We start from the raw sequence: 25349 nt of genomic DNA on the forward strand, positions 1-25349 counted from the left end.
AAAAAACCCACACACATCACCACCGCCACACACTCTCCTTTTCCTAAAGCATGTTGGCCAACACATTTTAATTAAGTGCTACTTAAAAACCTGTTTCTACTAGGTACTGACAAGTTTACACATTTTTTAAAAAGTGCTAAATGATTGTGCCCTACTGTTTGCCACAGCCAGCTAACAGGTGTTAAAATATAACTTGCCCAGTCCACATTAGGGATTTTAAAAGGGTTTAACACCTTTAGTTAAACAAAACCACCTTTTATCCTAGCCTAGACAAGGCCTTTCATGAGCCCCTTCAATTTCCACAAAGTTTGTTTTCACGCCAAGGAGGTGTCAGGACAGATTACAGGCTCCTTGGAGTCTCACCTTCCCTATTACTTTAGGGTTAAAGGAGTCCCAGAAATAAGGTTCTGGTCTAGGAATATTGACTCATTCTGCCAACCTATCTTGCTGTCCCATATATTTGAATGTACTCCTTCAGAAAAACATACAACAGACACATTCCTACTGAGCAGGATAGATACCAAGAGATTCACACAGAAAGGCAGGATTTAACTACCCCTGGAAAGGTGAAGAGTGTCACCTCCACTGTGTCTGGGAAAACAAGTCAACTTGAACCATATAGCATTGTTCCAGTCACATAGTGAATAAGGCCACCCAAAAACTGATCCCCTTTAAGAGAGTTACAGTCACCAGCATGAAGAGTTATTTTCACAGATAGCTGTATTTCAAAAAGAACTCAATCTGTCAACCACGTTCACGCCACTGTGTGCTGTTAGGACAGAGGGTGCGTGGTTAAATCACTCACATTGGTAGCGACTGTTCTCAAACTTCGGGTCATTGTCATTGACATCAGCAATGAAGATGGTGATTTGACAAACACCAATCAGTGGCTCCTGAGCTTGATCTGTAGCTGTAACAGAGAGCGTACACTCTCTCTGCTTCTCTCGGTCAAAGCTCTGAGTAGTAGTGATGATCCCTAGAAACAGAAACACCTTATGTGTGTTATACATACAATGCCACAACTAAGCCAGCAAAACCACACCAGGCATCACTTACACAGTAGGTAGTAGAACGGGACACGCCAGGTCCACATTGCTCAGCTTACTTGCACCACCACTGTGCAAGGTATTGATTAAACATGACTAACTTAAGGTTCCCTGTTTCTGCCACTCCTCGCAGTCACCAGCTTGCACTAACTGTGCCACTACTGTCGAGAGCCAGCATCTTTCAGGTTGGCCACTTGGACAGAGAGCTTCAGGCTAGATACCTTTTACCCCTTTTCCTTCTCCCCACCCAGAAAAGAAGTTAGTTTCCCTGGTTTCCAAGAAATGTCCATGGAGGTTACTTCAATGACAACCTAAGTCAGAGTATTTCAAAGACAGCTAAGTGAAAAATCAATGCCCAGCAAATGTAAGTGATATAACTAAAATCATCTTTAGTTTAAGATTTAGGTAACAGCCTCATGAAATAGGTTAAAATAGAGTAAAATGTTGTAGTTATGGCTAAGTTTGTCAAAGATACACTTCCATCTGAGAATACAAGTCTCACTCTCTGCTAACTGCTTCTTTCTTGGCATCTCAGTTTTGTCAATTAACCTGTACCTTCTGCCCTTTCCCATCTCAGGCTTTGGTCTCTTTGTTACATAGTTGGGTCAGCGATATTTAGGTGTGAACATCCTGAATTACCATTCTGCACTGAGGGTATCTTTTGTATTTATATAGGGACAATATTTCTCTAGTTCAACACTCATGGCAGTGTTTACCACCATCTCCTTCTGGTGCGATACCTACTGTATTGGTAGTATTTTAAAACTGAATTCTGGACTTCCAATCTATATTTGTCAGACATTAATCAGTTCAAAGAGTTGTTAGCTCACATCAAAGGGGTGAATATACACTCAAGTAGAACTGCAGATCCATTCATGCTTCCTCTTCTGCAAAGTACAGACTATTTATATTTCTACAGTGAGATTTGTCCCAAGGTAAAGTTAATGTTTCAGAATAGTTTTATACCCCGATAAATTGAGGTTTCTGTTTTTCCTTGCTGACTTGCCAGCTAAAGCAGTGTAGGCTTACACCCACATATTCTAGATTCTTTTACTATTTACCACATCAAATACAATTTATTTTGGATGTTAAAGATTAGCCAAAGATTTATCATATTTTACATCATGCCTATAGCATTTTTAAAAAATTAAGTATGATTTCTCAATAATTTTAGTAGGATTCTGCTGTGTTCAGACTAAAGGTAAGCTTTCAGTTTCCTCAGCATTCACTTCAGACTGTTTGACGTTGGCTCAGTTCTGGAAACAGTTCTCCACATGGCTATAGCAATTCCCGGTTAATATACCAAAGAAGCATGCACCCAAATTCACTGCAATTCTGCCTTAACATAACAGGCATAGACCCACTTACCAGTATCTGGATCGATACTGAAGCCTGGTGAAGCTCCATCTCTGTGCATAAGCTCATATTTTACTTCTCCATTAAGTCCCAGGTCTGCATCATAGGCTTCCACCTGCAAGACGTAGGTGCCTGGGGGCTGGTTTTCTAGAACCCAGGTGCTGCCACTGTAGTAAGTGCACTACAAATAGAACAAAATATTATTACATACAGAACTATAGAAATTAGCTATGAAATGTTCCAGTGAATTTGCAGTACATTTGAGAAGAGTATGAAAGAAAACGTGCTTCAATTACTTAGTGCCTTAGAGAAGTGAAAAAACTTTCCTGAAAAGGAGCCTTTTCCAATTTAAATACTGAAGACTGCAGAAAACTGGGAGTATATTCCATTGTAGAGGATCTACCATACTTGCAAATATAATCCCTTAAAATCAACATTTACTACAAGCAAAGAAGACACTGCTATAGCCCCCCCTTAAAGATGGCAGTATCATCCATCAGCCCCAAGGTGATGATATCTATATGGAGGAGAAGGTTTACAGACAGATATCTTACCTTTCTGAAGACAGGTTTGTTGTTATTAATGTCATTAATTCCTACAATAACCACTGTAAAGCTTCTCAGAGGGGTAGGTCCCCCAGAGGCATTGTCATCTGTTGCTGTGATGTTTAATATGTATTGAGGTCCTTTCAGTTTGGGTAGAGGATTCCTGCGCAGTTTAATGATGCCTAGATTTGGGAGGATAAAGCGCAATTTTACTGATAATGTAAACAAAAATGTCATATTTCTATATCACTATATTTTGGGGTGAGTTGGGATGGGGTTGGTCTTCTTCAACTGTAAACTCCTTAAGCCAGAGACCCAAGTCTTCCTGTGGTTTTTTATAATGCCTGGCCCAACAGGGAACCTATTCTAATTTATGGAAAGCATAAAAAGACTGTATGAATGAGGTGCGGTTTTGCTTTTTTCATAATTATGTATTCAATTACTATATGAATTATTTTCAACATGGACACAAAGCAGAGCTACTGTTTGAATCTATGGTAAGGTAATGTTTTAAAACTTCTTTTCCTACCTTTCTGGCTATCCAGTTCAAAGTTGCCATCTTCATTACCTCCAGTAATCTGGTATAACACTCCATCTCCATCAGGATCTTTTGCATGTACAGCAGCCACTAAGGTACTGGGACCAGCATCTTCTGAGAGGAATGTTTTGTAACTGATGCAAAGATAAACAGTCGATGCACATTTACTATCAGGATAGCTATTAATCCCATTAACAAGCTGCCAATGGTCTGAATTCTCACTGTGAATGTGATATAGTTTACCTTTGGGCATCCACAGTCTAACAAGTTAAAGACTAGAGCCTTTGACTATCTAAAGAATCTAGTTTTGGTTTGCAGTGTGCACTGTATGATTGTGATCCTGCAATTCTGTGCATACCTCTAAGGACCTTTTGGAAAATAACAAAAAACAAGACTCTAAACTACACTGCACACACAGTTCTCCCCTGGTGGGGGGGGGAGGACGAGAAAAAGAACAAACTTCATGTGACTGATGTTGGTAAAGTCTCAATACAATAATGGATCCCAGAATACCCAAATGTGAACTGCTGTGATGAGGATGGTATAAAGACCCTATATATAGAATGGGACTGTAGATCTTAAATGTATAAAACGTTAACACATTTAGTACTTTATTATAAATGGCTGTATTTTACATTTATGACAAAAAAGAATTTAAATTTATTACAGAGGGAAAAATGCATTTTAACTAAACAGAATCTAATGAAAGTTATTTACTATGCAATCTTTTTCAGTTTACACTTGTTTTGATCAAGCATTTCATACCCATCCTCTCCTTCTGGCTCAGGTGTTTAGAGGGCTAGTCATCATAAGACCAAGGCACTAGCACATCCAAAAATATTCCCTTAGAAGTTAGATCTTTCAGTCAGTCCATTAAATATAGCCTAATTATGTTATCTCTGTATGTAACAATGGATCTAAGGATCCAATGTGCTATGTCACAATTAATATGTGTACTTTTTACAATCTAGAACAGGGGTTCTCAAATTGGGGGTCGGGACCCCTCAGGGGGTCGCAAGGTTATTACATGGGGGGGGTTGCAAGCTGTCAGCCTCCACCCCAAACCCCACATTGCCTCCAGCATTTATAATGGTGTTAAATATATTAAAAAGTGTTTTTAATTTATAAGGGGGGGGTCGCACTCAGAGGCTTGCTATATGAAAGGGGTCACCAGTACAAAAGTTTGAGAACCACTGGAACCTGTCAGTCCAATCCCTCACACACTCATGTAAGTTATTCCACTGACTTCACTGGTAGTGGAGAGTGCTCAGAACACAAGTAGATGCTTATTAACTGGCAGGATATGCCCCTTAATCAAAGTATAATCAGGATTATTAGCATGAATTGCAACACAGAAAACAATCCAGGGTTTAAACTCTGCTTACCCAGATTGAGAGAACACAGGTGCCTCGTCATTCACATTAGTCATTCTGATGCGCACTGATGCAGTTCCTGTCCGAGGAGGATGGCCTTTGTCCACAGCTATGACCACAAACTCATACATATGGTTTGCTCGCTCAAAGTTCAGCTGCTGGTGAGAATTGATGATCCCTTCGGGCGTGATGGAAAAGTCAGTGCTTTGAATGAAGTAGGTGATCTCAGCATTGGAGCCAGAGTCACAGTCTGTTGCAAGAACTGAAAAAAAAAAAAAAAAAATTTGACTGACCCCAGAGACATGAGTTTGCCATGGAAGAATATTCCAGAATGCAGCATGACATTGTTTGTACAAGTAGTTAATACTGAATTATCACACAATCAATAGGCAGTTGGAACAATATCAGCCATAAATAGTGTCTCTGCTGTGATGGGGACAACAAACCCCATGCAACACACAGAGCCACAAAGGGGTTAAGAACCCTCCTTGCCTGCAAACAGCAAAATCAAACCTGCCCCACGTCAGCTGTGAGAAATGTCAGTAATGGAGAGAGGCCCACCACTGCTGTAGCTAATGAGGGCAAGCCAAAGTATAAAGAGGGAGAAACAGGAAGCAAGGGGACAAAAAAGCTTGGGACTTCAATTGGGCAACAATTCTCTTCAAGAAGAGCTAGCACCAGGCTGCCTCCAAGAGAGCCTCCTTGGAGCACAAGGAAAGGAGCTGTCGATGAAAGTCTTGAGGGCCAAGGGCTTTTTGTCTCATTTCTGTTGTTATGTTTGTGGAGTCAGCTTTTTTTTTTTTTTAATTTGATTTAAGCAATCGCTGTTGTCTCAAGGCCCGAGGGGCTTGTCTGCACCGGCACTTTACAGCGCTGCAACTTTCTCGCTCAGGGTGCGAAAACACACACCCCTGAGCACAGCAAGTTTCAGCACTGTGCCCCTCATGGAGGTGGGTTTTTTTAAGATCGCTGGGAGAGCTGTCTCCCAGTGCTCTGCTGCGACCACACAAGCCACATTAAAGCCTTGCTGCGTGTTCATCACTGTTGACCCCCCCCACCCAACTCTCTCTGGGGATGCCTTTCAAATGTAATTAGCTATGTCATAGCTAACTTTTTTTTAAATTACCTGCTGCTTAAAGGTACAAGGAGTGATTAAATGTTCTTCTCCAGTAAATGTTTATTCACAGTACTCAATGCCCCATTGGTTCAGAGGCCGGCGAGTCAATCAAACAAAGAGCTGGAGTTTACACTGTTGTAACAAAAGTGACCTTAAAAGAGTAGCGCTGTCTCTTAATTGCCATGCTGTTTTCTCACCGAATGAAGAGGCTTCACATCACACCAACACTGGGCTGGCGTCAATTTAAACCAACTCATTAATCCAATTGGTAGATCTGAGGGCTTTTATCTCAAAGTTAAACACGTCTTCAGAACACCCAGATGTGATGATGCAGATGCACTCCGACAGAGCAAGCAGCATGCATATGTGATGTTTAAACTAATAGATGGAAACTGTTGCTTTTTCAAAATGGAAACATAGGATAACTATTGAAGGAACAATGATAAATAACAGACCTATTTACTCAAAATATAAAAGGGAAAAAATAAATAAAAGACATTAAAGTGAAGAGTGAAAGCCTGTGAAATGCTAAAGTATAGCATGTAGAAATATATTTTCCATATCCATAAGTTATTAGGTCCAGAGAACTCCATTTCACTTAAAAAGGACACTATTGTGGCTTCCAACATTTAGATTTTTTAAAATTTGATTGTAAGAGATTTTTTTAAAACCATATTGTGAATATAAATGTTTTCATTACATTAAATCTAACCCCCCCCCCTCCCCCGGCTTAACAGATAAACAATTTCTTGCAACATTATGAATTCAAACATATGACAGCTCAAGGAAGACTGAAATAAAAGTGGCTTAAAATAGTTGTACAAAATCAGTTTCATTTTCCAAAGTGAAATATAAAAAGAGTGAAACACTTAACTATTTTCTATTTATTCAAACAATTCATTCAGATTTAATCTATGATGTTATTTGTAACATAAGTATATGAAATTTAGGCTGACAACGTCCTTGCAATTATGATGCTATTTTGGTATAAGGATATTTTCTATTGCTCTAATCTTTCAAACAGCTGACATTTCTATTGCACTTTTATCTTCTTGTTCACTCCAAAGTTTATATTCAAAGTAACAATATACGCATGTCCAAGGCACACAATGTCGAACGATAAACCACATGCATAGCAATATATACTGCATGTGCTTTTCAAAAGTTTGTTCCTTCACCACATTTTAATTCGACTGCACCATGGTAAAACCTATTTTACAAAACCTGTGAATGCCATGTGTATGGACAAACCACAGCGCCTGCCTGTTTGAAGAGATTTCAGCCTTTCTGTAATGGAGTGTGAAACAGAAAAATAACTGTAATTGATTGAAGACAAGAGATGGCCAAATTAAATCAGCGTCACTAACGGGGCGTGAGCCTAGATTGCTGTGCAGTCAGCTGCAAGAGGTGTCCATGTGAGGAAGGGTTTCGGATGGCCAGGAGGGTGTGCTGCAGAAGTGGAAGAGATGCTGATGCTATGTTTTATTTTACTTGTTGCCACTCTGTTACAGACAGACAATGACATTCCTTCCCTGCCTACAGGGTATCAGGCCTCACCTCCAGGCATCAGGGAGGTGAGCTATTCCTTCCTTGAGTATATGTCTAAGAGACATTAGACCGCTGATGTCCCTGAGTCCCTGCACTGATACTTTATATAGGGTGCTGGGCACAAAACAGTCAGCCAACAGGAAACTACAACTAGTAGGGAACGACACAGCTTGCCTTCTCAGCCACGCAAGTTACCATGAGCACATAAAACTTGTCCTCCTCTCGCTACACTGGTTCCCCATAGAATATTGCTTCCAGTTCAAGATCTCGGTCCTCCTCTTCAAGGCATTCAATGGTCTAGGCTCAAGATACCTAGAAGGTCATCTCAAGCGCTGAGAGAAGCTCAACAGTTCTGCTCCTCTGGAACAATGCAACTATCTACTGCATAGGAGATATCTGTGTAGGAGACAGATTTCTCAGGGGGTCAGTCCATGACTATGGCTTGAAATCCTGCAGAATATAAGAACTACACTCAAACCTCACCACCCTCCATTCCAAGTGCAAGGCACACTTCCTCACCCTGACTTAAAAAGAAAGAGACACCACGCAGCACATTATACACACAATAAAACCCCATAAAAAGTATTCCCTCTTGAAAGAGAAAGAAGAAAAAAAAACGTATGACAGATGTTGGTCACATCCTTTAATGAGTTTTTGGAAGGTACTCAGATACCATGGTGGTGGGCATGGTAAACAGTTTAATTGATCAGATTATGTAGACCACAGTCACAAGTTAATTCTTGTGAGAAGACGGAATAAGAGGTAGCAGAGAAATGATCACCTTGCAACAGAGATGTGCCAACTGGGATGGTTTCAGGAACGTTGTCACGGCTGTAAATGGAGCGCTGGAATTCTGGAGAGCAGTCATTGTCATCAGTGATGTGAACTGTCACCTGTTTGGGACAGGAGGCAGAAGAAAAGACTAAACAGAAAATGATAGGTGTCTGCTGAAGAGAGGCCCACCAGGACTGACCTGCTGCTTTTTAGAAATGAAATGTGAGAGTGCACGGATGTACTGGCTCTGGTCAGCCTTGTTAGTTTTTACCCCTTTCACTCACATCTGATCACTCAATGCATTTACTTTTACAAAATATTTTCATTTCCATTTTAAAGTAATGTTCATTGGGCACTAAAACTTCTCGGTACAATGTAGCACTGCAAAATATTTGCTATGAAATCTGCAAACCTCAAAATCAGAAGGTTTTTCACATTTTATACTTTACAAACTTGGTCCAATTTCAGGCAAGGTATTCCCCCTTCTGCCATTTAAAAAAACATCAAAATCAGGACCACTCGATTGGAAGTGTCCTATTTTCATAAAAAATTAATGTAATTTTTTTAAAAACTCAAAATCTAAAATTTTGGCTAAAAAAAACCAACCAATTCTCACATCTTAATGCATGAAATGTTATGTTTCAATCTGAAATCAGCATTACAGAAAAAGCTTTGGCTTTGGAGTAATAAGTGGACCAGGAAAAGTTATAGATACTTTGTCATATTTTTGCTATTTTTGCTCAGCACATTGTGCAGTTCATAATGCATCACAGTCATACATCTCTCAGTCTGAGTATCTAGGTACTTACTGCACCTATTACTGTAATATCTCTAAACTGCCCTCAGACATTATCAAACTCGTTCCCACAACACCTCTGTGAGTAAGAAAGCAGCAAATCTGTTTTTTTCTGAACAGATTATGTTTTTAAAATTAAGGCAAAGATAAAATGTTCCTTGGCCAATGTCACACAGGAAGTATTTTTGCAGACCCAGAAACTGAATCCAGATCTGATTCTCAGTCCAGTGCCTTGACAATAAAACCATCCTCCCTCCCAATCTACACGCAGCTTTGTGTTATTTAGATTATCAGTGTATGTAATGAGATCACTAAATACAGTCTTGATGGAGGAAATAGCGACCATAGTTAGGTGATTCATTGTATTCATGTAAAGCCAAGTGATTCATTGTACCTCAGTTACACTGCTAAGCCAGCTCTCAGCTTCCACTGCTTTCACGAGAAAGTGATAGAGATGGTGCTCGCTCTCATAATCCACTGTATGGGTCAAACTGAGCTCTCCACTCTCCTGGCTCAGGCTGAAAAGGCCACTGGGGTTCATCAGCAGGGTGTAAGAAAGAGGCTGGCTCTGGAAGGAAACAGCCTCCACAACTGCTACTCTGTGAAGAACAATAGCATAGTCATTAGCCAATTTGTTACCATCTGTTTCACTAGGAGTCAGAAGGCAGATTACGCCACATAGCCCAGTTACAGAAAAGTGCAGGACTGGCCCCTGCAAATATCTTCTAATGCTTCATCTGGTCTACATTTAAAATGACTCTTGGAGAAGGGACTCTGCCACTCCCCTGGGGACGCTATTCCACACTATATCAGATCTTGGGTTACAATTTGCCTTTTCTTCATTTCAACCCATTATTCCCAATAACTTGACTAAACATTTACTCCTTCCTTGGTATTTACACCCTTCAAATCCTTGCAGACCATTAAGTTTTCTACCTTAGTGATCGTGTAGCTAAACTACACATATTTCTTTTAATTTTTCTTCAGAAGCTGGGATTGAAAACATCTTAACCAGACACTTACTGGACAGAAGTAGATACGGAAGACAAAAGGGAAAGGGCCCACCAGTGCAGTCCAGGACAATGACCTAGTGAGAAACCCAGCCCCTGCTTCCAGAGTTGCTGGGAAGGAGAAAGGGGCTGGGATTTCTACCAGGTACTGTCACTGCCTTGTTTGGGACTCCATTGTAGATACCAACCTCTGGCTAGTATGTCCCATTTTATTTGAAGTGCTATCCCCCTCTACTCTGCAGGACAGGAGAGGAATTGTGTACCTTCACGATCAGAGCCTCTGAAGAGGTAGCAGGTAGGCCTCCATCACTTGACTGCTTCTCCAGCCTATTTTCTCCTCCCCTGCAACTAACTCCAGCATCTGCCTCTTCTGATACTCAAAAGCTTTACAGTTCAATGGTGCTCAGAGGCTTCTGAATAGCAGCAATAAATCGGACCAGTCTTGTCAGCATCACCCTCCTGCTGCTTGGCAAAGCTATTCTGTAGCAGCGGCAGTGAAGCCAGACTTACCTGAATCTGTTTACATTAGGACTGTCAAGCGATTAAACAAATTAATCACAATTAATCACACTGTTAAACAATAGAATACCATTTATTTAAATATTTTTGGATGTTTTCCACATTTTCAAATATATTGATTTCAATTTCAACACAGAATACAAAGTGTATAGTGATCACTTAAAAAATAAATTATAAATATTTGCACTCTAAAAATAAAAAATAGTATTTTTCAATTCACCTAATACAAGTACTGTATCTCTTTCTCATGAAAGTTGAACTTACTAATGTAGAATTATGCACAAAAAATAACTGCCCTCAAAAATAAAACAATGTAAAACTTTAGAGCCTACAAGTCCACTCAGTCCTACTTCTTGTTCAGCCAATCACTCAGACAAACAAGTTTGTTTACATTTACGGGAGCTAATGCTGCCTGCTTCTTGTTTACAATGTCACCTGAAAGTGAGAACAGGCATTTGCATGGCACTGCTGTAGCCAGCATCACAAGATACTTACGTGCCAGATGCGCTAAAGATTCATATGTCCCTTCATGCTTCAACCACCGTGCCTGAGGGCATGCTTCCAGGCTGACGATGCTTCTTAAAAAAATCATGCGTTAATTAAATTTGTGACTGAACTCTTTGGGGGAGAATTGTATGTCTCCTGCTCTGTGTTTTACCAGCATTCTGCCATATATTTCATGTTATAGCAGTCTCAGATGATGACCCAGCATGGTGTTCATTTTAACAACATTCACTGCCGATTTGACAAAATGCATAGAAGGTACTAATGTGAGATTTCTAAAGATAGCTACAGCACTCAACCCAAGGTTTAAGAATCTGAAGTGCCTTCCAATATCTGAGAGGGACGAGGTGTGGAGCATGCTTTCAGAAGTCTTAAAAGAGCAACACTCTGACGCAGAAACTACAGAACCCGAACCACCAAAAAAGAAAATCCATCTTCTGCTCAGGACATCTGACTCAGATGATGAAAATGAACATGTTCCAGTCTGTACTGCTTTGGATTGTTATCGGGCAGAACCTATCATCAGCATGGACACACGTCCTCTGGAATGGTGGTGGAAGCATGAAGGGACATATGAATCTTTAGCGCATCTGGTGTGTAAATATCTTGCAAGACCAGCTACAATAGTGCCATGTGAACGCCTGTTCTCACTTTCAGGTGACATTGTAAACAAGAAGCAGTCAGCATTATCTCCAGTAAATGTAAACAAAGTTGTTTGTCTTAGTGACTGGCTGAACAAGAAGTAGGACTGAGTGGATTTGTAGGCACTAAAGTTTTACATTGTTTTGTTTTTGAGTGCAGTTATATAATGTGACAGGTTTGGGCCAGATGGCTACAGGAGAGTAATAGAAGGCAGATGTATTAGCCCCAGGTTAAGTAGGTCCCTTTTCCCTGGGTAAGGTAACAGGGAAGGTTCCAGAACAATCAGGAACCTTCTGGAGACAATTAAGATGACAGGCTGATTAGAACACCTGCAGCCAATCAAGAAGCTGCTAGAAACAATTAAGGCAGGCTAATTGGGGCACCTGGGTTTAAAAAGGAGCTCACTTCAGTTTGTGGGGCGCATGTAAGGAGCTGGGAGCAAGAGGCGCTAGGAACTGAGAGTGAGAACACATACTGTTGGAGGACTGAGGTGTACAAGCATTATCAGACACCAGGAGGAAGGTCCTATGGTGAGGATAAAGAAGGTGTTGGGAGGAGGCCATGGGGAAGTAGCCCAGGGAGTTGTTGCTGTCGCACAGCTGTTCCAGGAGGCACTCTAGACAGCTGCATTCCACGGGGCCCTGGGCTGGAACCCGGAGTAGAAGGCGGGCCCGGGTTCCCCCCAAATCTCCCAACTCCTGGTCAGACACAGGAGGAGTTGACCTGGACTGTGGGTTCATGAAAACGGCCAAACTGAGGGCTGCTGTGAAGCTCCAAGGCGAGCAAATCCGCCAATAAGCGCAAGACCCACCAAGGTAGAGGAGGAACTTTGTCACAACAACAAAACAAAAATCTACATTTGTAAATTGCACTTTCACGATAAAGAGATTGCACTACAGTACTTGTCTAAGGTGAACTGAAAAATACTATTTATTTTGTTTATCATTTTTACAGTGCAAATATTTGTAATAAAAATAATATAAAGTGAGCATTGTACACTTGTATTCTGTGTTGTAATTGAAATCAGTATATTTGAAAATGTAGGAAAACATCCAAAATATTTAATAAATTTCAATTGGTATTCTACTGTTTAACAGTGTGATTACAACTGCGATTAATCACCACTCTTTTTTTTTTTTTTAGTTAATCATGTGAGTTAACTGCGATTAATCGACAGCCCTAGTTTACACTGAATACACGTTTGGAAGATTTTCTTCACAATCTAGAAAAAATAAGCTTCCCCTTCCCCCACCTCTCCCCTCCTCCCCCACTTTACTTGGCAACTTGAAATCTAGTCTATTAAAAAACATTTGATTACTTTCAGGTATTTATTTATTTAGATTTAAAATAGAAGACTCCTATCTAAGGCTCCAGGCACTAACATCATGATTCACTACAACCCCAGCAGCATCAATCATTTCAGCAGGAACTCCTCAACCAGCCACCTACAGAAATTCCTTCTAATCCCTTCATCACTGTAAGAGGCATACCTTCAGCCCCCTCTATAAACCCTATACAACCAACAGCTTTTTCTACGCCTGCCTCTAAGTCTCCTTGCCAATTTTTATGGCTTTACTAACACATTTTAAAAATCTTTTCCTCTCCTTGTTGCGGAGTGAAAAACCCATATAGAGGCAGGACACCAACTGACTATTTTGGGGATGTGTGCAAAGCAAGAACATTGAAAAAATAGAAAGTATTTGTCCCTAATGTCTTTGTCACAGTAATCTTTATGTGCCACGTGTAACAGTAAAAATAAATTTAGACAGAAGTGTGATTTTTGAAGTTAATGGTCTCTCTTTAAATTTTACCAAGTGGTCCCATGCTTGCCTGTCATTAGCGAGTGGAGCTTTCAAGAGCGGCTCATGAATCAAATCCCCCCCAGCCTTTTTAATTTTGTCGTCTCCTCTAAATTCACTTCAACCTGCCTACAAATTTCAGAACTAAAAGGGTCTGAAGAGGACATCAACACAAACAGAGGCTTTGGTTGGTTGGGTTTTTAAATGTAAACTTCCGCTAAGAGGAGATTAAATACAATTAAATTAACTTATCATTGGCCACACTGCTAGAGATAATTTTAATTACTATTCTGTCACCTACAGAACACTGAACACTCACACGAACCCACGTAGGCATCATAACAAAATAGGTACTGTTATAGCAAGTTTCCTTTTCAAAGCACAGTCCAAACACAAATCCTTACAGCCTCTGAGACAGATAGGCAGGCAAAAAAGAAAAAAAATCCTCATTCCAATAACTGCAGCATTTGAAAGCAATAAATAGGGAACACTTGGCAAGTACTATTGGGATAATCCTTTAATTTTCATTGAAATCCGTTTAGTTTGGAGAAAGTGTTTGGAGGCACAGAACACGGAGAAAAATAAACATTTTAACAAAAGTCAAGGACCCTCTCTCCTAAAGGGAGATGTTTGGCATGTGTGCATTTTACAGGAAGGGGTGGAGGATGGAAGGCATTTCAGAGATGTAATGATTTGTCCTAGCCAAATCAGTGCCAGAGCTGGGATTTGAATCCCATACTTTCTGTTCCCAGCCTAGTGCTCGGTCCACTGTGCTATGCTGCTCCTCCATTTGAAAGAGTCACATTTTCCTTTTGAACTGCAATACAGGACTATCAATGCAAGTGTAGCCCTGTGAACAAACAACACTGGTTGCAAATGAGTCACTATGTGGTACTCCACAAAGTTTCTCTCAGAGCACTGGACCCTGGCTTTCTTCCACTTACTTTTCTCCTGCTGGAGTACTTTCAGGGACAAACACGCTGTAGGACACGTTAGTAAACTGGGGAAGTCTGGAGCCAACCAGGATAGAGATGGAGGCATAAGGACTTTTGTTGCCGTATTCATCAGTGGCCTGCACTGTGACCACATATTCCTTATTCCAAGTTAAAGGCAAACCGGTTGTCATTATAATACCTGTATCCATATCAACTTCAAATCGCTCTTCGCCACCTATCAATAGATGTACAAAAACCATTCTAGTAGAGGCATCACAGTAAGAACATTCATTTGCATCTTCATTACCTTTAAACTTCGGCTTCAAATCCCTCACTTTTCTCTACACATTCTCCCTTTTTTTTTTAAAATCAATTCTTTATTTTACCCCTTGTTCATACTGTGCATTGTGGGAGAGACAGTATACATATGTTATTTATGGACAATGGACTTGGTGTTAAACGCCAGTTTCCCCAATACTGTGCATTAACACAAAACACCCGGGACACAACTCTAGCTCTAAGGCTAGCTGTCTTGTGCCCTCATTCAGCAGCTTTCAGGCTTATGCACTACAGAGCTATATTAGACATGTGCTCATTATCTAACCCTAACTCTAACCATGGGTATGGGGCACTGCAAATTGGTATGCTGTCATTGCAGCTCCCAAGGTCAGTTCTGCACGGATCTCAAAAAAAGTAGCCCTCCCCATCCTGAAATTCTCTCACCACCGCTGGTCAGCCCTGTCTGCAAAACAATCCTTTCCCACTAATCCATAGTGGCTTCTCAGCCCCCAAAATGGCACTGAATGCTGTGTTGGTGATCCAGCTCAGGATACCCCTCCCCCAAGAACACTACATCCTCAGTTCCTAGCAAACCACTTCCGTGTGTTCAGACAATGTGAACTGAGAATGGAACAGGCATCCCATGTGCATGCTAAACAGCATGAGCCCTAGGATTGTTTTCACTGCGAATTGTGGGAAGTCAGGTGGGTTGAATTTTACTTTTTTTTTTTAAATTCCATGTTTCCACTGTCTCTGTCGCATACTTCCTTTCCAGGTGGTCTTGGGCCATTTTCTGATTCCTGTCTGCCAACATGGACCCAGCAATGCTCCACACACTAGGACGACTGCTTAGGCTGTATTACAGCAGTCAAAGCTGGATGAATTTGGCATTGGACTTTGCCTGTCTCACCCTCGAGCAGACGATGTGGGAGCAGAAGAATATTCTACAGCAGCAGCAGCTCCTCTGGCAGCAGGAGAGCACTCAGAAGAGGTGGCAGATGGAAGAGGACAACGATCCAAGCTGGATCGCCTACACAGCAGTTAGCACCATGTCTGGGCCTGAGAAGCCAGCATGGATTGATGGGAGAGGATCGTTCTGCAGACTGGCGCTCAGCAGCAGTGGTGGCCGAATTGCAGGATGGGGAGGGTCTAACTTTTTTGTGATCGGTGTAGAACTGACCTTGGAGCTTCAATGACAGTGTAGCAACGTGTGGTTCTCCATATCTGTGGAGAAGCAGGTATGCCATTGCCCTGTGGAAGCTCGCAACCCTAGAGTATTACTGGTTTGTAGCCAACCAATTTGGCATGGGGCGATCAACTGTTGGCGACATTCTCAAGCAGGTCTGCTGTGTCTCTGATAAAGTGATATCTAACAGGATCCTAAAGCTGGGTAATGCTCTGGAGATAGTTGATGGCTTTGCACACATACAGTTTCCAAACTGTACTGGGGCAATTGATAGAACATGGGTGCCCACCATTCGTTCCCCCACTACAGCACAGAATTTATAAAACCAGAAAGGGGGATTTCTTCTTGATGGGAGATTTACAGACATAAATGCAGGGTGGTCTGGAAGGGTCCAAGATTCTAAGATCTTTTAGCCCTCAGTTCTGTTTAGATTAATGGAGAAATGAATGTTTGCTCCCAGGACCACTGTAGACATTAATGGTGTGGAGGTAGTTTGGTTATTGTGGAAGACTTGTCTTATCCTGTTATGCCCTGACTAATGAAGCCACACACAGGCCACTTGGACGGCAGGAAGGAACACTTTAACTATTGCCGGAGCAGTTCCATTACAGCAGTCGAGTGTGCATTTGGCAGTTTAAAGGCAGATGGCACTGTTTATGGAACAGGTTGGAAGCAGCTGGAAAAAAAGAGGTTAGGACCATTCAATGCCTGTTGTGCGTTGCACAATATTTGTGAAAGCAAGGGAGAAAGCCTTAACAATGGGTGGGAAGTGGAGGTTCAGTGACTTGCTTGGTGGTTCAAGCAGCCAGCAAGGCGTCCTGTAGAAAATGCTGACACCCAGGGGAATATTGTCAGGGATGTCATATTTTAAGTCTCCTCCCTGAACATGTGCAGTTGTAAGCCCATGGGGGAGGGGGAACTGCTGGGATAGATACATTTCAAGCATTGGGGTGTAACGTATGAGTGGTGGAAGTAGAATGCTCTCTACGTACTTCTGAAAACCCCTATGAAGTATTTCAGCTTTATTTAATGGAATTTCATAATTAAGTGTAATAAGGACTCATCATGAATTGACTAAAATAATTTTAATTATGAAAGAACAAAACCAAAAATCTAGTTTTTATTGAACTAATGGAAAAAATGATGTTTTTGTATTTTCAAATACGTTTACCTAAACAGTCTACTAATCAACAAATCTCTAATTAAAGCAACAGTGCAAACAAAACTCAAAGTGCACCAGTACAAATGGTGCAAACACAACCCGGGGGGTGGCTGGTTGCCTTACAGTTACAGGTGAGTATAAGCCAGCCCGCTGCCTCCTCTTGCCTGCATGGGCTCTAGAGTTAAGTGATGTGGCTCAAAACTTTCAGGGGCGCTGCTGGACTCAGAAAAGTGCTGGGCTCCCAGGAGCCAGTGTTCTCAGTGCCCCGAGGTTGTTTTGAGAGGGGAACGGCTGCTGGTAGACTGCTGCAAGGGTATGGTGGGGAGGACTTGCCGCTCATCCCAGTACCCAGTATTGCCAAGGTTGCAAAGGACATGGCTGGATCCCAGATTCCGAGCCTGCAGGGCCTGCTGGCCTAACAGCAGCTATTTTGGAGAACATTCTGGCTCAGGATAGCATCCATGAGTTGCCTCTGCCTCTCCCCTGTCTTTTTCTATGCTCTTCTTGGCCATGGCAAAGCTGTCCTTGGCCACTGCCATAATCTCCCAGGAGAGCTGCATTTCCTTCTCCCTCTGGGTCCGCAGGTACAGCTTCCACCTCTTTCCTAGAGAAAAACCAGACTCGACCCTCTGCCAAAAGCTCTACAAACATCTTGTCCTGAGTTTTCCTTTTACGTCCCCTTCAGGATGGCCAGCCTCTCAGCAGTACATAGAGGCCCTGTCCTTGACGCTCTGGTTGTTGTAGGTGCTGTGGCTGTGGGAGCGTCTGGCCAAAAGAGCTTCCTGAACCAAAGCTTCTCCCCAGATGGTGATGAGATCCAGGGTCTCAGCGTGGCTCAATGCAACTGTGCGAGGCATGTTGTGTGGTTTCAGGAGTGCTACCACAGCTACGCTGCAAGAATGATACACCAGGATCCAGGAGCAAATGGGCAAAATGTGGCTCTGTGCCAGCTTTTAAAAGGTGGGGAGGTGTTGTCCTGGGAATTTGCTACCAGAGCGTGGGAGGGCACACAGGTAAACGGACAGGTCTGTAACAGTCAGCCTGCAAAGCACTATGGGATAATCACTGGAAGCACACAAGTGGCGGCACACAGCAACTGCGTGCACACAAACAATAGACCAAAGTAATTCAGTTTAAAGGAAACCTAGTCTGCTTTGCAAGAGGACTTCAGAGTCTGCGATAAATATGTAGCGATGGATCATGTGTACGCAACATTTTCAAACTAGATTAACTTGATCTGATCTGGTTTATACCGCCCATGTAGACAAGCCCTTAGTAGCATAGGCCAGACCTTAGTCTAAGACTGGTTCTGGTCACTTTGTATGGGAGTAACCAACTCCCTTACACTCATGTACTGGTTTAATTTACACCACTTTACTCAACACCTCTGACCTTCACCCAGTATGTCTAAACAAGGCTATTCTATTAAAACCTTATTAACTAAATGATAAAATTGGAAATTGCGAAAATAAAAATCTCATCATCATGCAGATTAATCAGTTGATTCAGAAAGGACTTACCTGCAATAAGTGCATAAGTTATCCCAACACTGGAGTTTTCATTGTTATTGTAATGGGCCACAAGCTGGTAGATCAGAGTGCCTTTCCGGGCATCAGGATCAACACGTGCCAAATAGGGGTATGGGTACATACCCCAGGATAGAAAATCCTCTTCTGGGGCAATAATTGTCACATGACACAAATACCAGTCATTATCTGCAAACACATTAAATTTAAATAAAATCAGATGTCATGCCTAAGACAATTTCACAAATTTTAACCAGACATTTTAAATCAGATTAGAAGATTTTTTTGGTAAAAGATGAAAGAGTGCCTACTGTGTACATCCTAACATACAGACAATAACTCTGGCAAAAAATTCACATCTCTGCTGACAGTTTGGTTTTATTAAGTGTAAATAATAAAAAGTAACCAATAATTTAACTAAACATACATAAATAATCACATTATACCAGACACCTAGAGTTATAGCTACATCACGGAAAGAGCTGTATTCTTCTACTTAAATGGAAAATGCTTGGGCCAAGATGCTAAGATAACTGATCCCACAAAGAGGTTTTATGTTTCACCTGCGTTCTCCCACTGGTTAGTCTAGAATCACAACAAGACAATTATGCAAGCAAGGTGTAATTATTTTACAGTGCCTGAAAGTGTGCTGGGAATTTCAAAGGAGAGACAAAGATGAGCTCCCACTCTGATCTCTAAGGTGCCACAAGTACTCCTTTTCTTTTTGCGAATACAGACTAACACGGCTGTTACTCTGAAATCTGATCAAATTACCATCTAGAATTCAGATATGACATGAGGGAGACAAGAGAGGAAGGACATAAGTTGGAACCTGCAGCTATTTATACATAACTACATTTACCATCTTAGTTTGTTAGATTGCGTCTTGCTGGCTTCATAGCAACATCCTAGGGGACGCTAGGGTTGCAGACAGGCTTCTTAAATACATTTTCCACAAGTACCAACAAATATATTTATGTTTCCAATCAGGTCTGAATACTAAACTTTAAAACAAAAAATCAGATCAAATGGAATATACAAAAGAAAGCTCAGTTGTGAGAAATGAAACAAAAGAGAACAGAGAAGGTGTATAAATTTGAAACTCAGGTTGTCGCCAGCGTAGCATAGTGCACTGAAATGGTATGTTTGTAAGGATTATACGATTGTCCGTGGAATATTCATTTGGAGTTTTCTACAGTTGTCTCTCAGGAGTCTTTGATCTGTAACTTACGTGACGCTGCATTTTACACGCAGTTGCAGAAGGCAGCATCACATCAACAAAATCAGTTTCCATGCCAAAAGTTGGTCTGGGAACTTCAAACTCCTTTTAACTATAAGCCTGAGATCCAGAGTACTAAAAATCTCATTCCCATGCCTACAAAATTATGATGTTTTTTTGCTGATTTTCTTTCTCAAGTTTTCAGTGAATTTAGTGCCAATGTAATATGACAGATTTACAACCCTGCACAGGCAAGTCCTCGGTTTATCCACAGAACAGATGCACTGCAAGCAGCAGCACAAATTTCCTCGGGCTTTGCTGCCAACAGGCCTAACACTCATACTCTGGAGAGGCAACTTCCACGCCCACTCAATCATTTTCCTCAGCATGCCCAGGGTTCCTGTTCACCGGCAGACACCATTCACAGAGATCAGCTCATTTCACACAGGCCATTTAACAGCCAGAGGATAATGACTCTCATAATCACTAGCGATCTGGGCTGGATTTGATTTGCAAAAAGTTACCTTCTCTCTTGTACCAACAACATTTGCCGATTACCTTTTCCACTAAGAGGAAGGCTGCCAGACCAAGTTAGGGTTAAAATTGAGGTTTTTGTAAAAACGGAGCTTTTATAATGCCAATAATTTCTACACCCACCAAAGACAACTCCCTACCAACACAGGCACCGGCTTTTTCCTTTGCCTGGGGGTGCTCAACCCCAGCTCCGCCACAGGCCCCGCCCCCACCCCACCTCTTCCCTCCCAGTTCCACCCCAGCCCTGGACCACCCACGGAGTCGGCACCTATGACTACGAAACAGAGCACAAATATAAGGAGTAATCTGTCCCAGGAAGATTTTGGTCTAGGAATTTTTAGATAGCTACATTTAGGAGCAGAAGTTATGTAGAATCCTCTTTTGGTGTTAAATGTAGTGTTACCACTACACCTCTGAGGTAAAAAAAACAAAACAAAACAGGACATTCAGGATGCTGCTGAGCCCATAAAACTGGACAGCTGGCAGTGAGCACCTTTACAGATTTCCCAGGATAGTTACGTCAAAAATGGGACAATCCTGGGAAAGCCTGGAGAGGTGGCAACCCTTGTTAAACACTAAGAGCGAAATCCTTGCTCCAGTGAAGTCAGTGGCAAATCTATTGAGTATAATGGTGTCAGGATTTCATCTCAAAACTGCACCTTTATGGGTTAACCAAAAGACAGATACACACACAAAAAGACAGGGATTTGTTTCACTGAGTCCAACACAGTGGGCCAGGAGATCATTCATGTAACTCAGTTGGGTGTGTCCCTGGATGGCTGTTTAAGTGCAGTGCCTGTCAGAGGCTTGTAGCTTGACATTAGCATCACAGTGTGAGGGACAGCCCAGGCTGGTGGGTTTGGAGGGCACAATGGTCCCACAGTCCAGATTGCACCCTTGAGACCTTGTCATAACATGTAAACACAAACTTCAAAGAGCAATGAGAGGTAGACTTGGGGGCATCCGGAAGGCTTTTTAAAAAACAGGAGCGGATTTAACACACATACATATCACAGCAGATCTTCTGCTCTATTTACGATGTTCCCAGTCGTTCCTTAAGATTCAAGTTCACCGTGCTGCCCTTCACAGCCCTGTAATCACTTACACAGAGTTAGAGACTCATTTTTTGCCTCCTGTTATACTTACACGGATATCACTACAGTGTTAGCAGAACTCAAATACATACGAACATTCTTAGGATTTTGTGTTTTTTTCCGCACTTCACTTTAAGACAAAAATCTGACAAGCAAGATGGATTGCCTATGTCTGAAAGAGAAGGCAGCACAAATGTGTGGGGGTTGGGGGGGGAGAGTGTTGTAGGAAAGGCGGGGAGGACTGGTGGAGACAATAAATCTCAGTTATCAGGTTTTTTCTTCTAGACGCTGCAACAATTACGTTTTTAGTGTCTGAAGGGAGAGGAGAACAATTCTTCATTTGACATTAAACAAAGATTAAATAAGCCAACTTGCAAAAGTGGTTGAACTAAAAGCCTGAGCAATCTATATACCATCATAGATGTGCCAATTCTATCATGGAGTGAATGGTAGAGGTTGATATGAAGGTCAGAGGTGGGTGTTTGGACTTGCTCCTGCTTAAGAGAATAATTTTGAACTGTCATCAGAGGCAAACAGGGGGCTATTCAAGTAGTGACTGTTTTACCCCATCATATGGGATAAGTTGCCTGAAAACAGCACTGTGGCCCCCCTGAAAGTTAGAGAACAGGGATTTGTACATTGAAGACTATGCCTCTCAATTATCTATGGAATAGTAGTGAGAAATTCAGAGCAAAAATATTTGAAAGTCACTATTATGGATGTGCAGCAGCTACTTTACCCAACATTTGATTGCGCTAAGGATTTAACTTCAGTGAAAGAAAAACAGTTTCACTGGAGTAGATATATTTTTGCCATTGGTGCATTATACTACTGTCAGAAATGCAAAAGCATTAACTGATCAAGATACTTAATCAACACTGCAATATTTTGTTCCACTGACAACCCACCATATCAAAATGGTTTTACCCACTGATGTTACAGCTCATTCATTGTCAATACTAAACATCAACAAAATTTCATGGAACCAAGCTAGAATGTCTGCAAAACAATACCACTGACAGCATACAGCATCTTGTCAAATGTACAATATATTTTTAAGAGACTAATGGCATGATGAACCTAAGAAAGGAAATTAAGGGGATTATTTCTCTTTCCACTTACACCTGTATATCTCCAATCTTCAGTGGAGTACTCCCCACCTATACCACACAGGGGGAGCGGGACAGAGTTGCAAAGAACCACCAATGCAGAGGTAACTCTTAATTTTGTGGAATCACTGAGTAGTTAGCATTTAGTGACAACAAAAACAATGAAAAATGACATCCATGCATTAAAAATACATTATCTTTTAAACTGCAAAGGATAAACATACTTCATCAGGTCAATGAAGATACTTTCCGCATCACTGAACTCTTCCATGCACCCATTCTACGTGACAGTCCAAAAGAAAAACTATTAAAAAAATAAAATAAACCAACACACACATTTACAAGCACTGGACTGGGTTTTCAACTACTAGCAGTTACTCCTGTGAGTGAGCTCCAATCAGTTCTGTGTTTGAGTGTTCCTCTGATCATTCATCCATCATCTTTAAAAAGTGAGAAATAGGGTACAAATTATTTACCTTTCTTACCCTCAGATGTGGATCAGAATTGATTAATGCAAGTTTGAAATGGAAACCCATGGGAAGCTTAGAAGCAGAGCTGTACATGAATATTGCACTTGACAAGAAATAGTGGCTTCTTGGGTACTGTTTATAGCCCCTTTGGCAAAATGACTAATTTGAATGTCAGAGACACATACCACAGTTGTTGTGAACAGGTTTCTGAAATTTCATGTCCAGCCCAAATTAGCTGGCTTCAGTATTTCAGGGTTAGAAATGGCTGGTGTTAGTCTAGATGGAGTTTATGTTAAACATTTACTGGCTCTTTCAGGACCTAAACCTGGTGCAGAATAACCTCATTTTCTAAAAAAAAGTCAGATGGTAAAATCAGGAACCAAATGACTCCAAGAAGTGTTAATAACCCCCACTCACTCCAGTGACAGCAGAGAGCTCTCTGAGACACCCAATCCTGCAGGCTCAAGGAAAGGCTGTGATTCTGGCAGACAGAGCAGACACCAGGGGGTCTCTTCTCTGCTCTGCCCTGCCAAGACTGCAGCCTTACCCCTCTCCACATATCTCCCCAACACCTTATGCTTGCAGGGATTGGGTGTAAGTGCAACTGTCTCTGCGGCAATGCAGGCAGCCCTCTGCTGCTCTGCTACCAGGGTCCTGCTCACTCACTCCCATGACAGATGGGCTGCAGAGGGCTCCCTGCGCTACCGCGACTGCTGTAGTCCTTTCAGCATCAGGGTGGCCTCCCCCACTGCTGGAGGCTCATCCTCTGTCTCCCTCTCCTGGCCAGGGATCTCTGCTCTATTATCTAAACCCCTTCCTTGGCACCCAGCATGAGATACAAGCCCTCTGCAGCATGTCTCTCATGCTTGAGGCCAAGGAAGGGATTCAGAGAACGCAGAGGTTCAGATAATAGGGTGTTGGATAAACGGGAGTATACTGTATATGAAAAGTGTTTGTTATGGAGCTTCTGCAAATGATTATGTTAAAAAAAAAAGATTGCTACATCCCATGTGATTTATCAGACTGACTTTAAAAACTCAATCAGTGCTTTCCTTCCCCAAAGGGATACTGAAAAGCACAAAAGTTTATTGTGTTTGGGTAGAAGAAATTTAAAAAATTTAAAAAAAATTGAACACTGGTCAGAATTACTAGTTCATTTATTCAGGGCTGGGATACCTTCAGTCTCCAAAAGCTCTCAATAACCTCAGTCACCAGGACCAGACGGTATTCACCCAAGAGTTCTGAAGGAACTCAAATGTGAAACTGCAGAACTACTAACTGTAGTTTGTAACCTATCATTTAAATCAGCTTCTGTATCAAATGACTGGAGGATAGCTAATGTGATGCCAATTTTTAAAGAGGGATCCCGGCACTTACAGGCCAATAAACCTGACTTCAGTACCAGGCAAACTGATTGAAATTATAGTAAAGCACAAAATGGTCAGACACATAGATGAACATAATTTGTTGGGGAAGACTCAACATGGTTTTTGTAAAGGGAAATCGTACCTCACCAATCTACTAGAATTCTTTGAGGGGGTCAACAAACATGTGGACAAGGGGAATCCAGTGGATATAGTGTACTTAGATTTTCAGAAAGCCTTTAACAAGGTCCCTCGCCAAAGGCTCTTAAGCAAAGTAAGCGGTCATGGGATAAGAGGGAAGGTCCTCCCATGGATCAGTAACTGGTTAAAAGATAAAAAAGGGTAGGAATAAATGGTCAGTTTTCAGAATGGAAAGAGATAAATAGTGGTGTCCCCCAGAGGTCTGTACTGGGACCAGTCCTATTCAACTTGTTCATAAATGATCTGGAAAAAGGGGTAAACAGTGAGGTGGCAAAATTTGCAGATGACACAAAAAACTTTTCAAGAAAGTTAAGTCCCAGGCAGACTGCAAAGAGCTACGAAAGGATCTCTTAAAACTGAGTGACCGGGCAACAAAATGGCAGATGAAATTCAATATTGATAAATGCAAAGTAATACACACTGGAAAACATAATCCCAACTATACATATAAAATGATGGGGTCTAAATTGGCTGTTACCACTCAAGAGAGATCTTGGAGTAGTGGATAGTTCTCTGAAAACATCCATTCAATGTGCAGCGGCAGTCAAAAAAGTGACCAGAATGTTGGGAATCATTAAAAAAGGGATAGATAATACGACAGAAAATATAATATTGCCCATATAAATCCATGGTATGCCCACATCTTGAATACTGCGTGCAGATGTGGTCGCCCCATCTCAGAAGAGATATATTGGAACCGGAA

At 41.6% G+C, this 25349-nt stretch overlaps 1 protein-coding gene across 1 annotated transcript in view; it reads right to left on the reverse strand.

The window, feature by feature from the left end:
• The window catches only part of LOC141981320 (neural-cadherin-like), a 56602-nt gene extending 37808 nt beyond the window's left edge, over window positions 1-18794 (reverse strand). Inside the window, exons 1-9 of the mRNA XM_074943003.1 lie at window positions 18650-18794; window positions 14512-14737; window positions 9488-9692; window positions 8305-8416; window positions 4871-5120; window positions 3477-3619; window positions 2957-3129; window positions 2415-2583; window positions 806-976 (exon numbers count right to left, since the gene is read on the reverse strand). Coding sequence (XP_074799104.1) covers window positions 806-976; window positions 2415-2583; window positions 2957-3129; window positions 3477-3619; window positions 4871-5120; window positions 8305-8416; window positions 9488-9692; window positions 14512-14737; window positions 18650-18779 — 1579 coding nt within the window. The 5' untranslated portion in view covers window positions 18780-18794. The remainder of the gene's footprint in view (window positions 1-805; window positions 977-2414; window positions 2584-2956; window positions 3130-3476; window positions 3620-4870; window positions 5121-8304; window positions 8417-9487; window positions 9693-14511; window positions 14738-18649) is intronic.
• Window positions 18795-25349: the final 6555 nt, after the last annotated feature.

This window comes from Natator depressus, chromosome 2 (genome assembly GCF_965152275.1).
Source record: "Natator depressus isolate rNatDep1 chromosome 2, rNatDep2.hap1, whole genome shotgun sequence".
Lineage (NCBI taxonomy): Eukaryota > Metazoa > Chordata > Testudines > Cheloniidae > Natator > Natator depressus.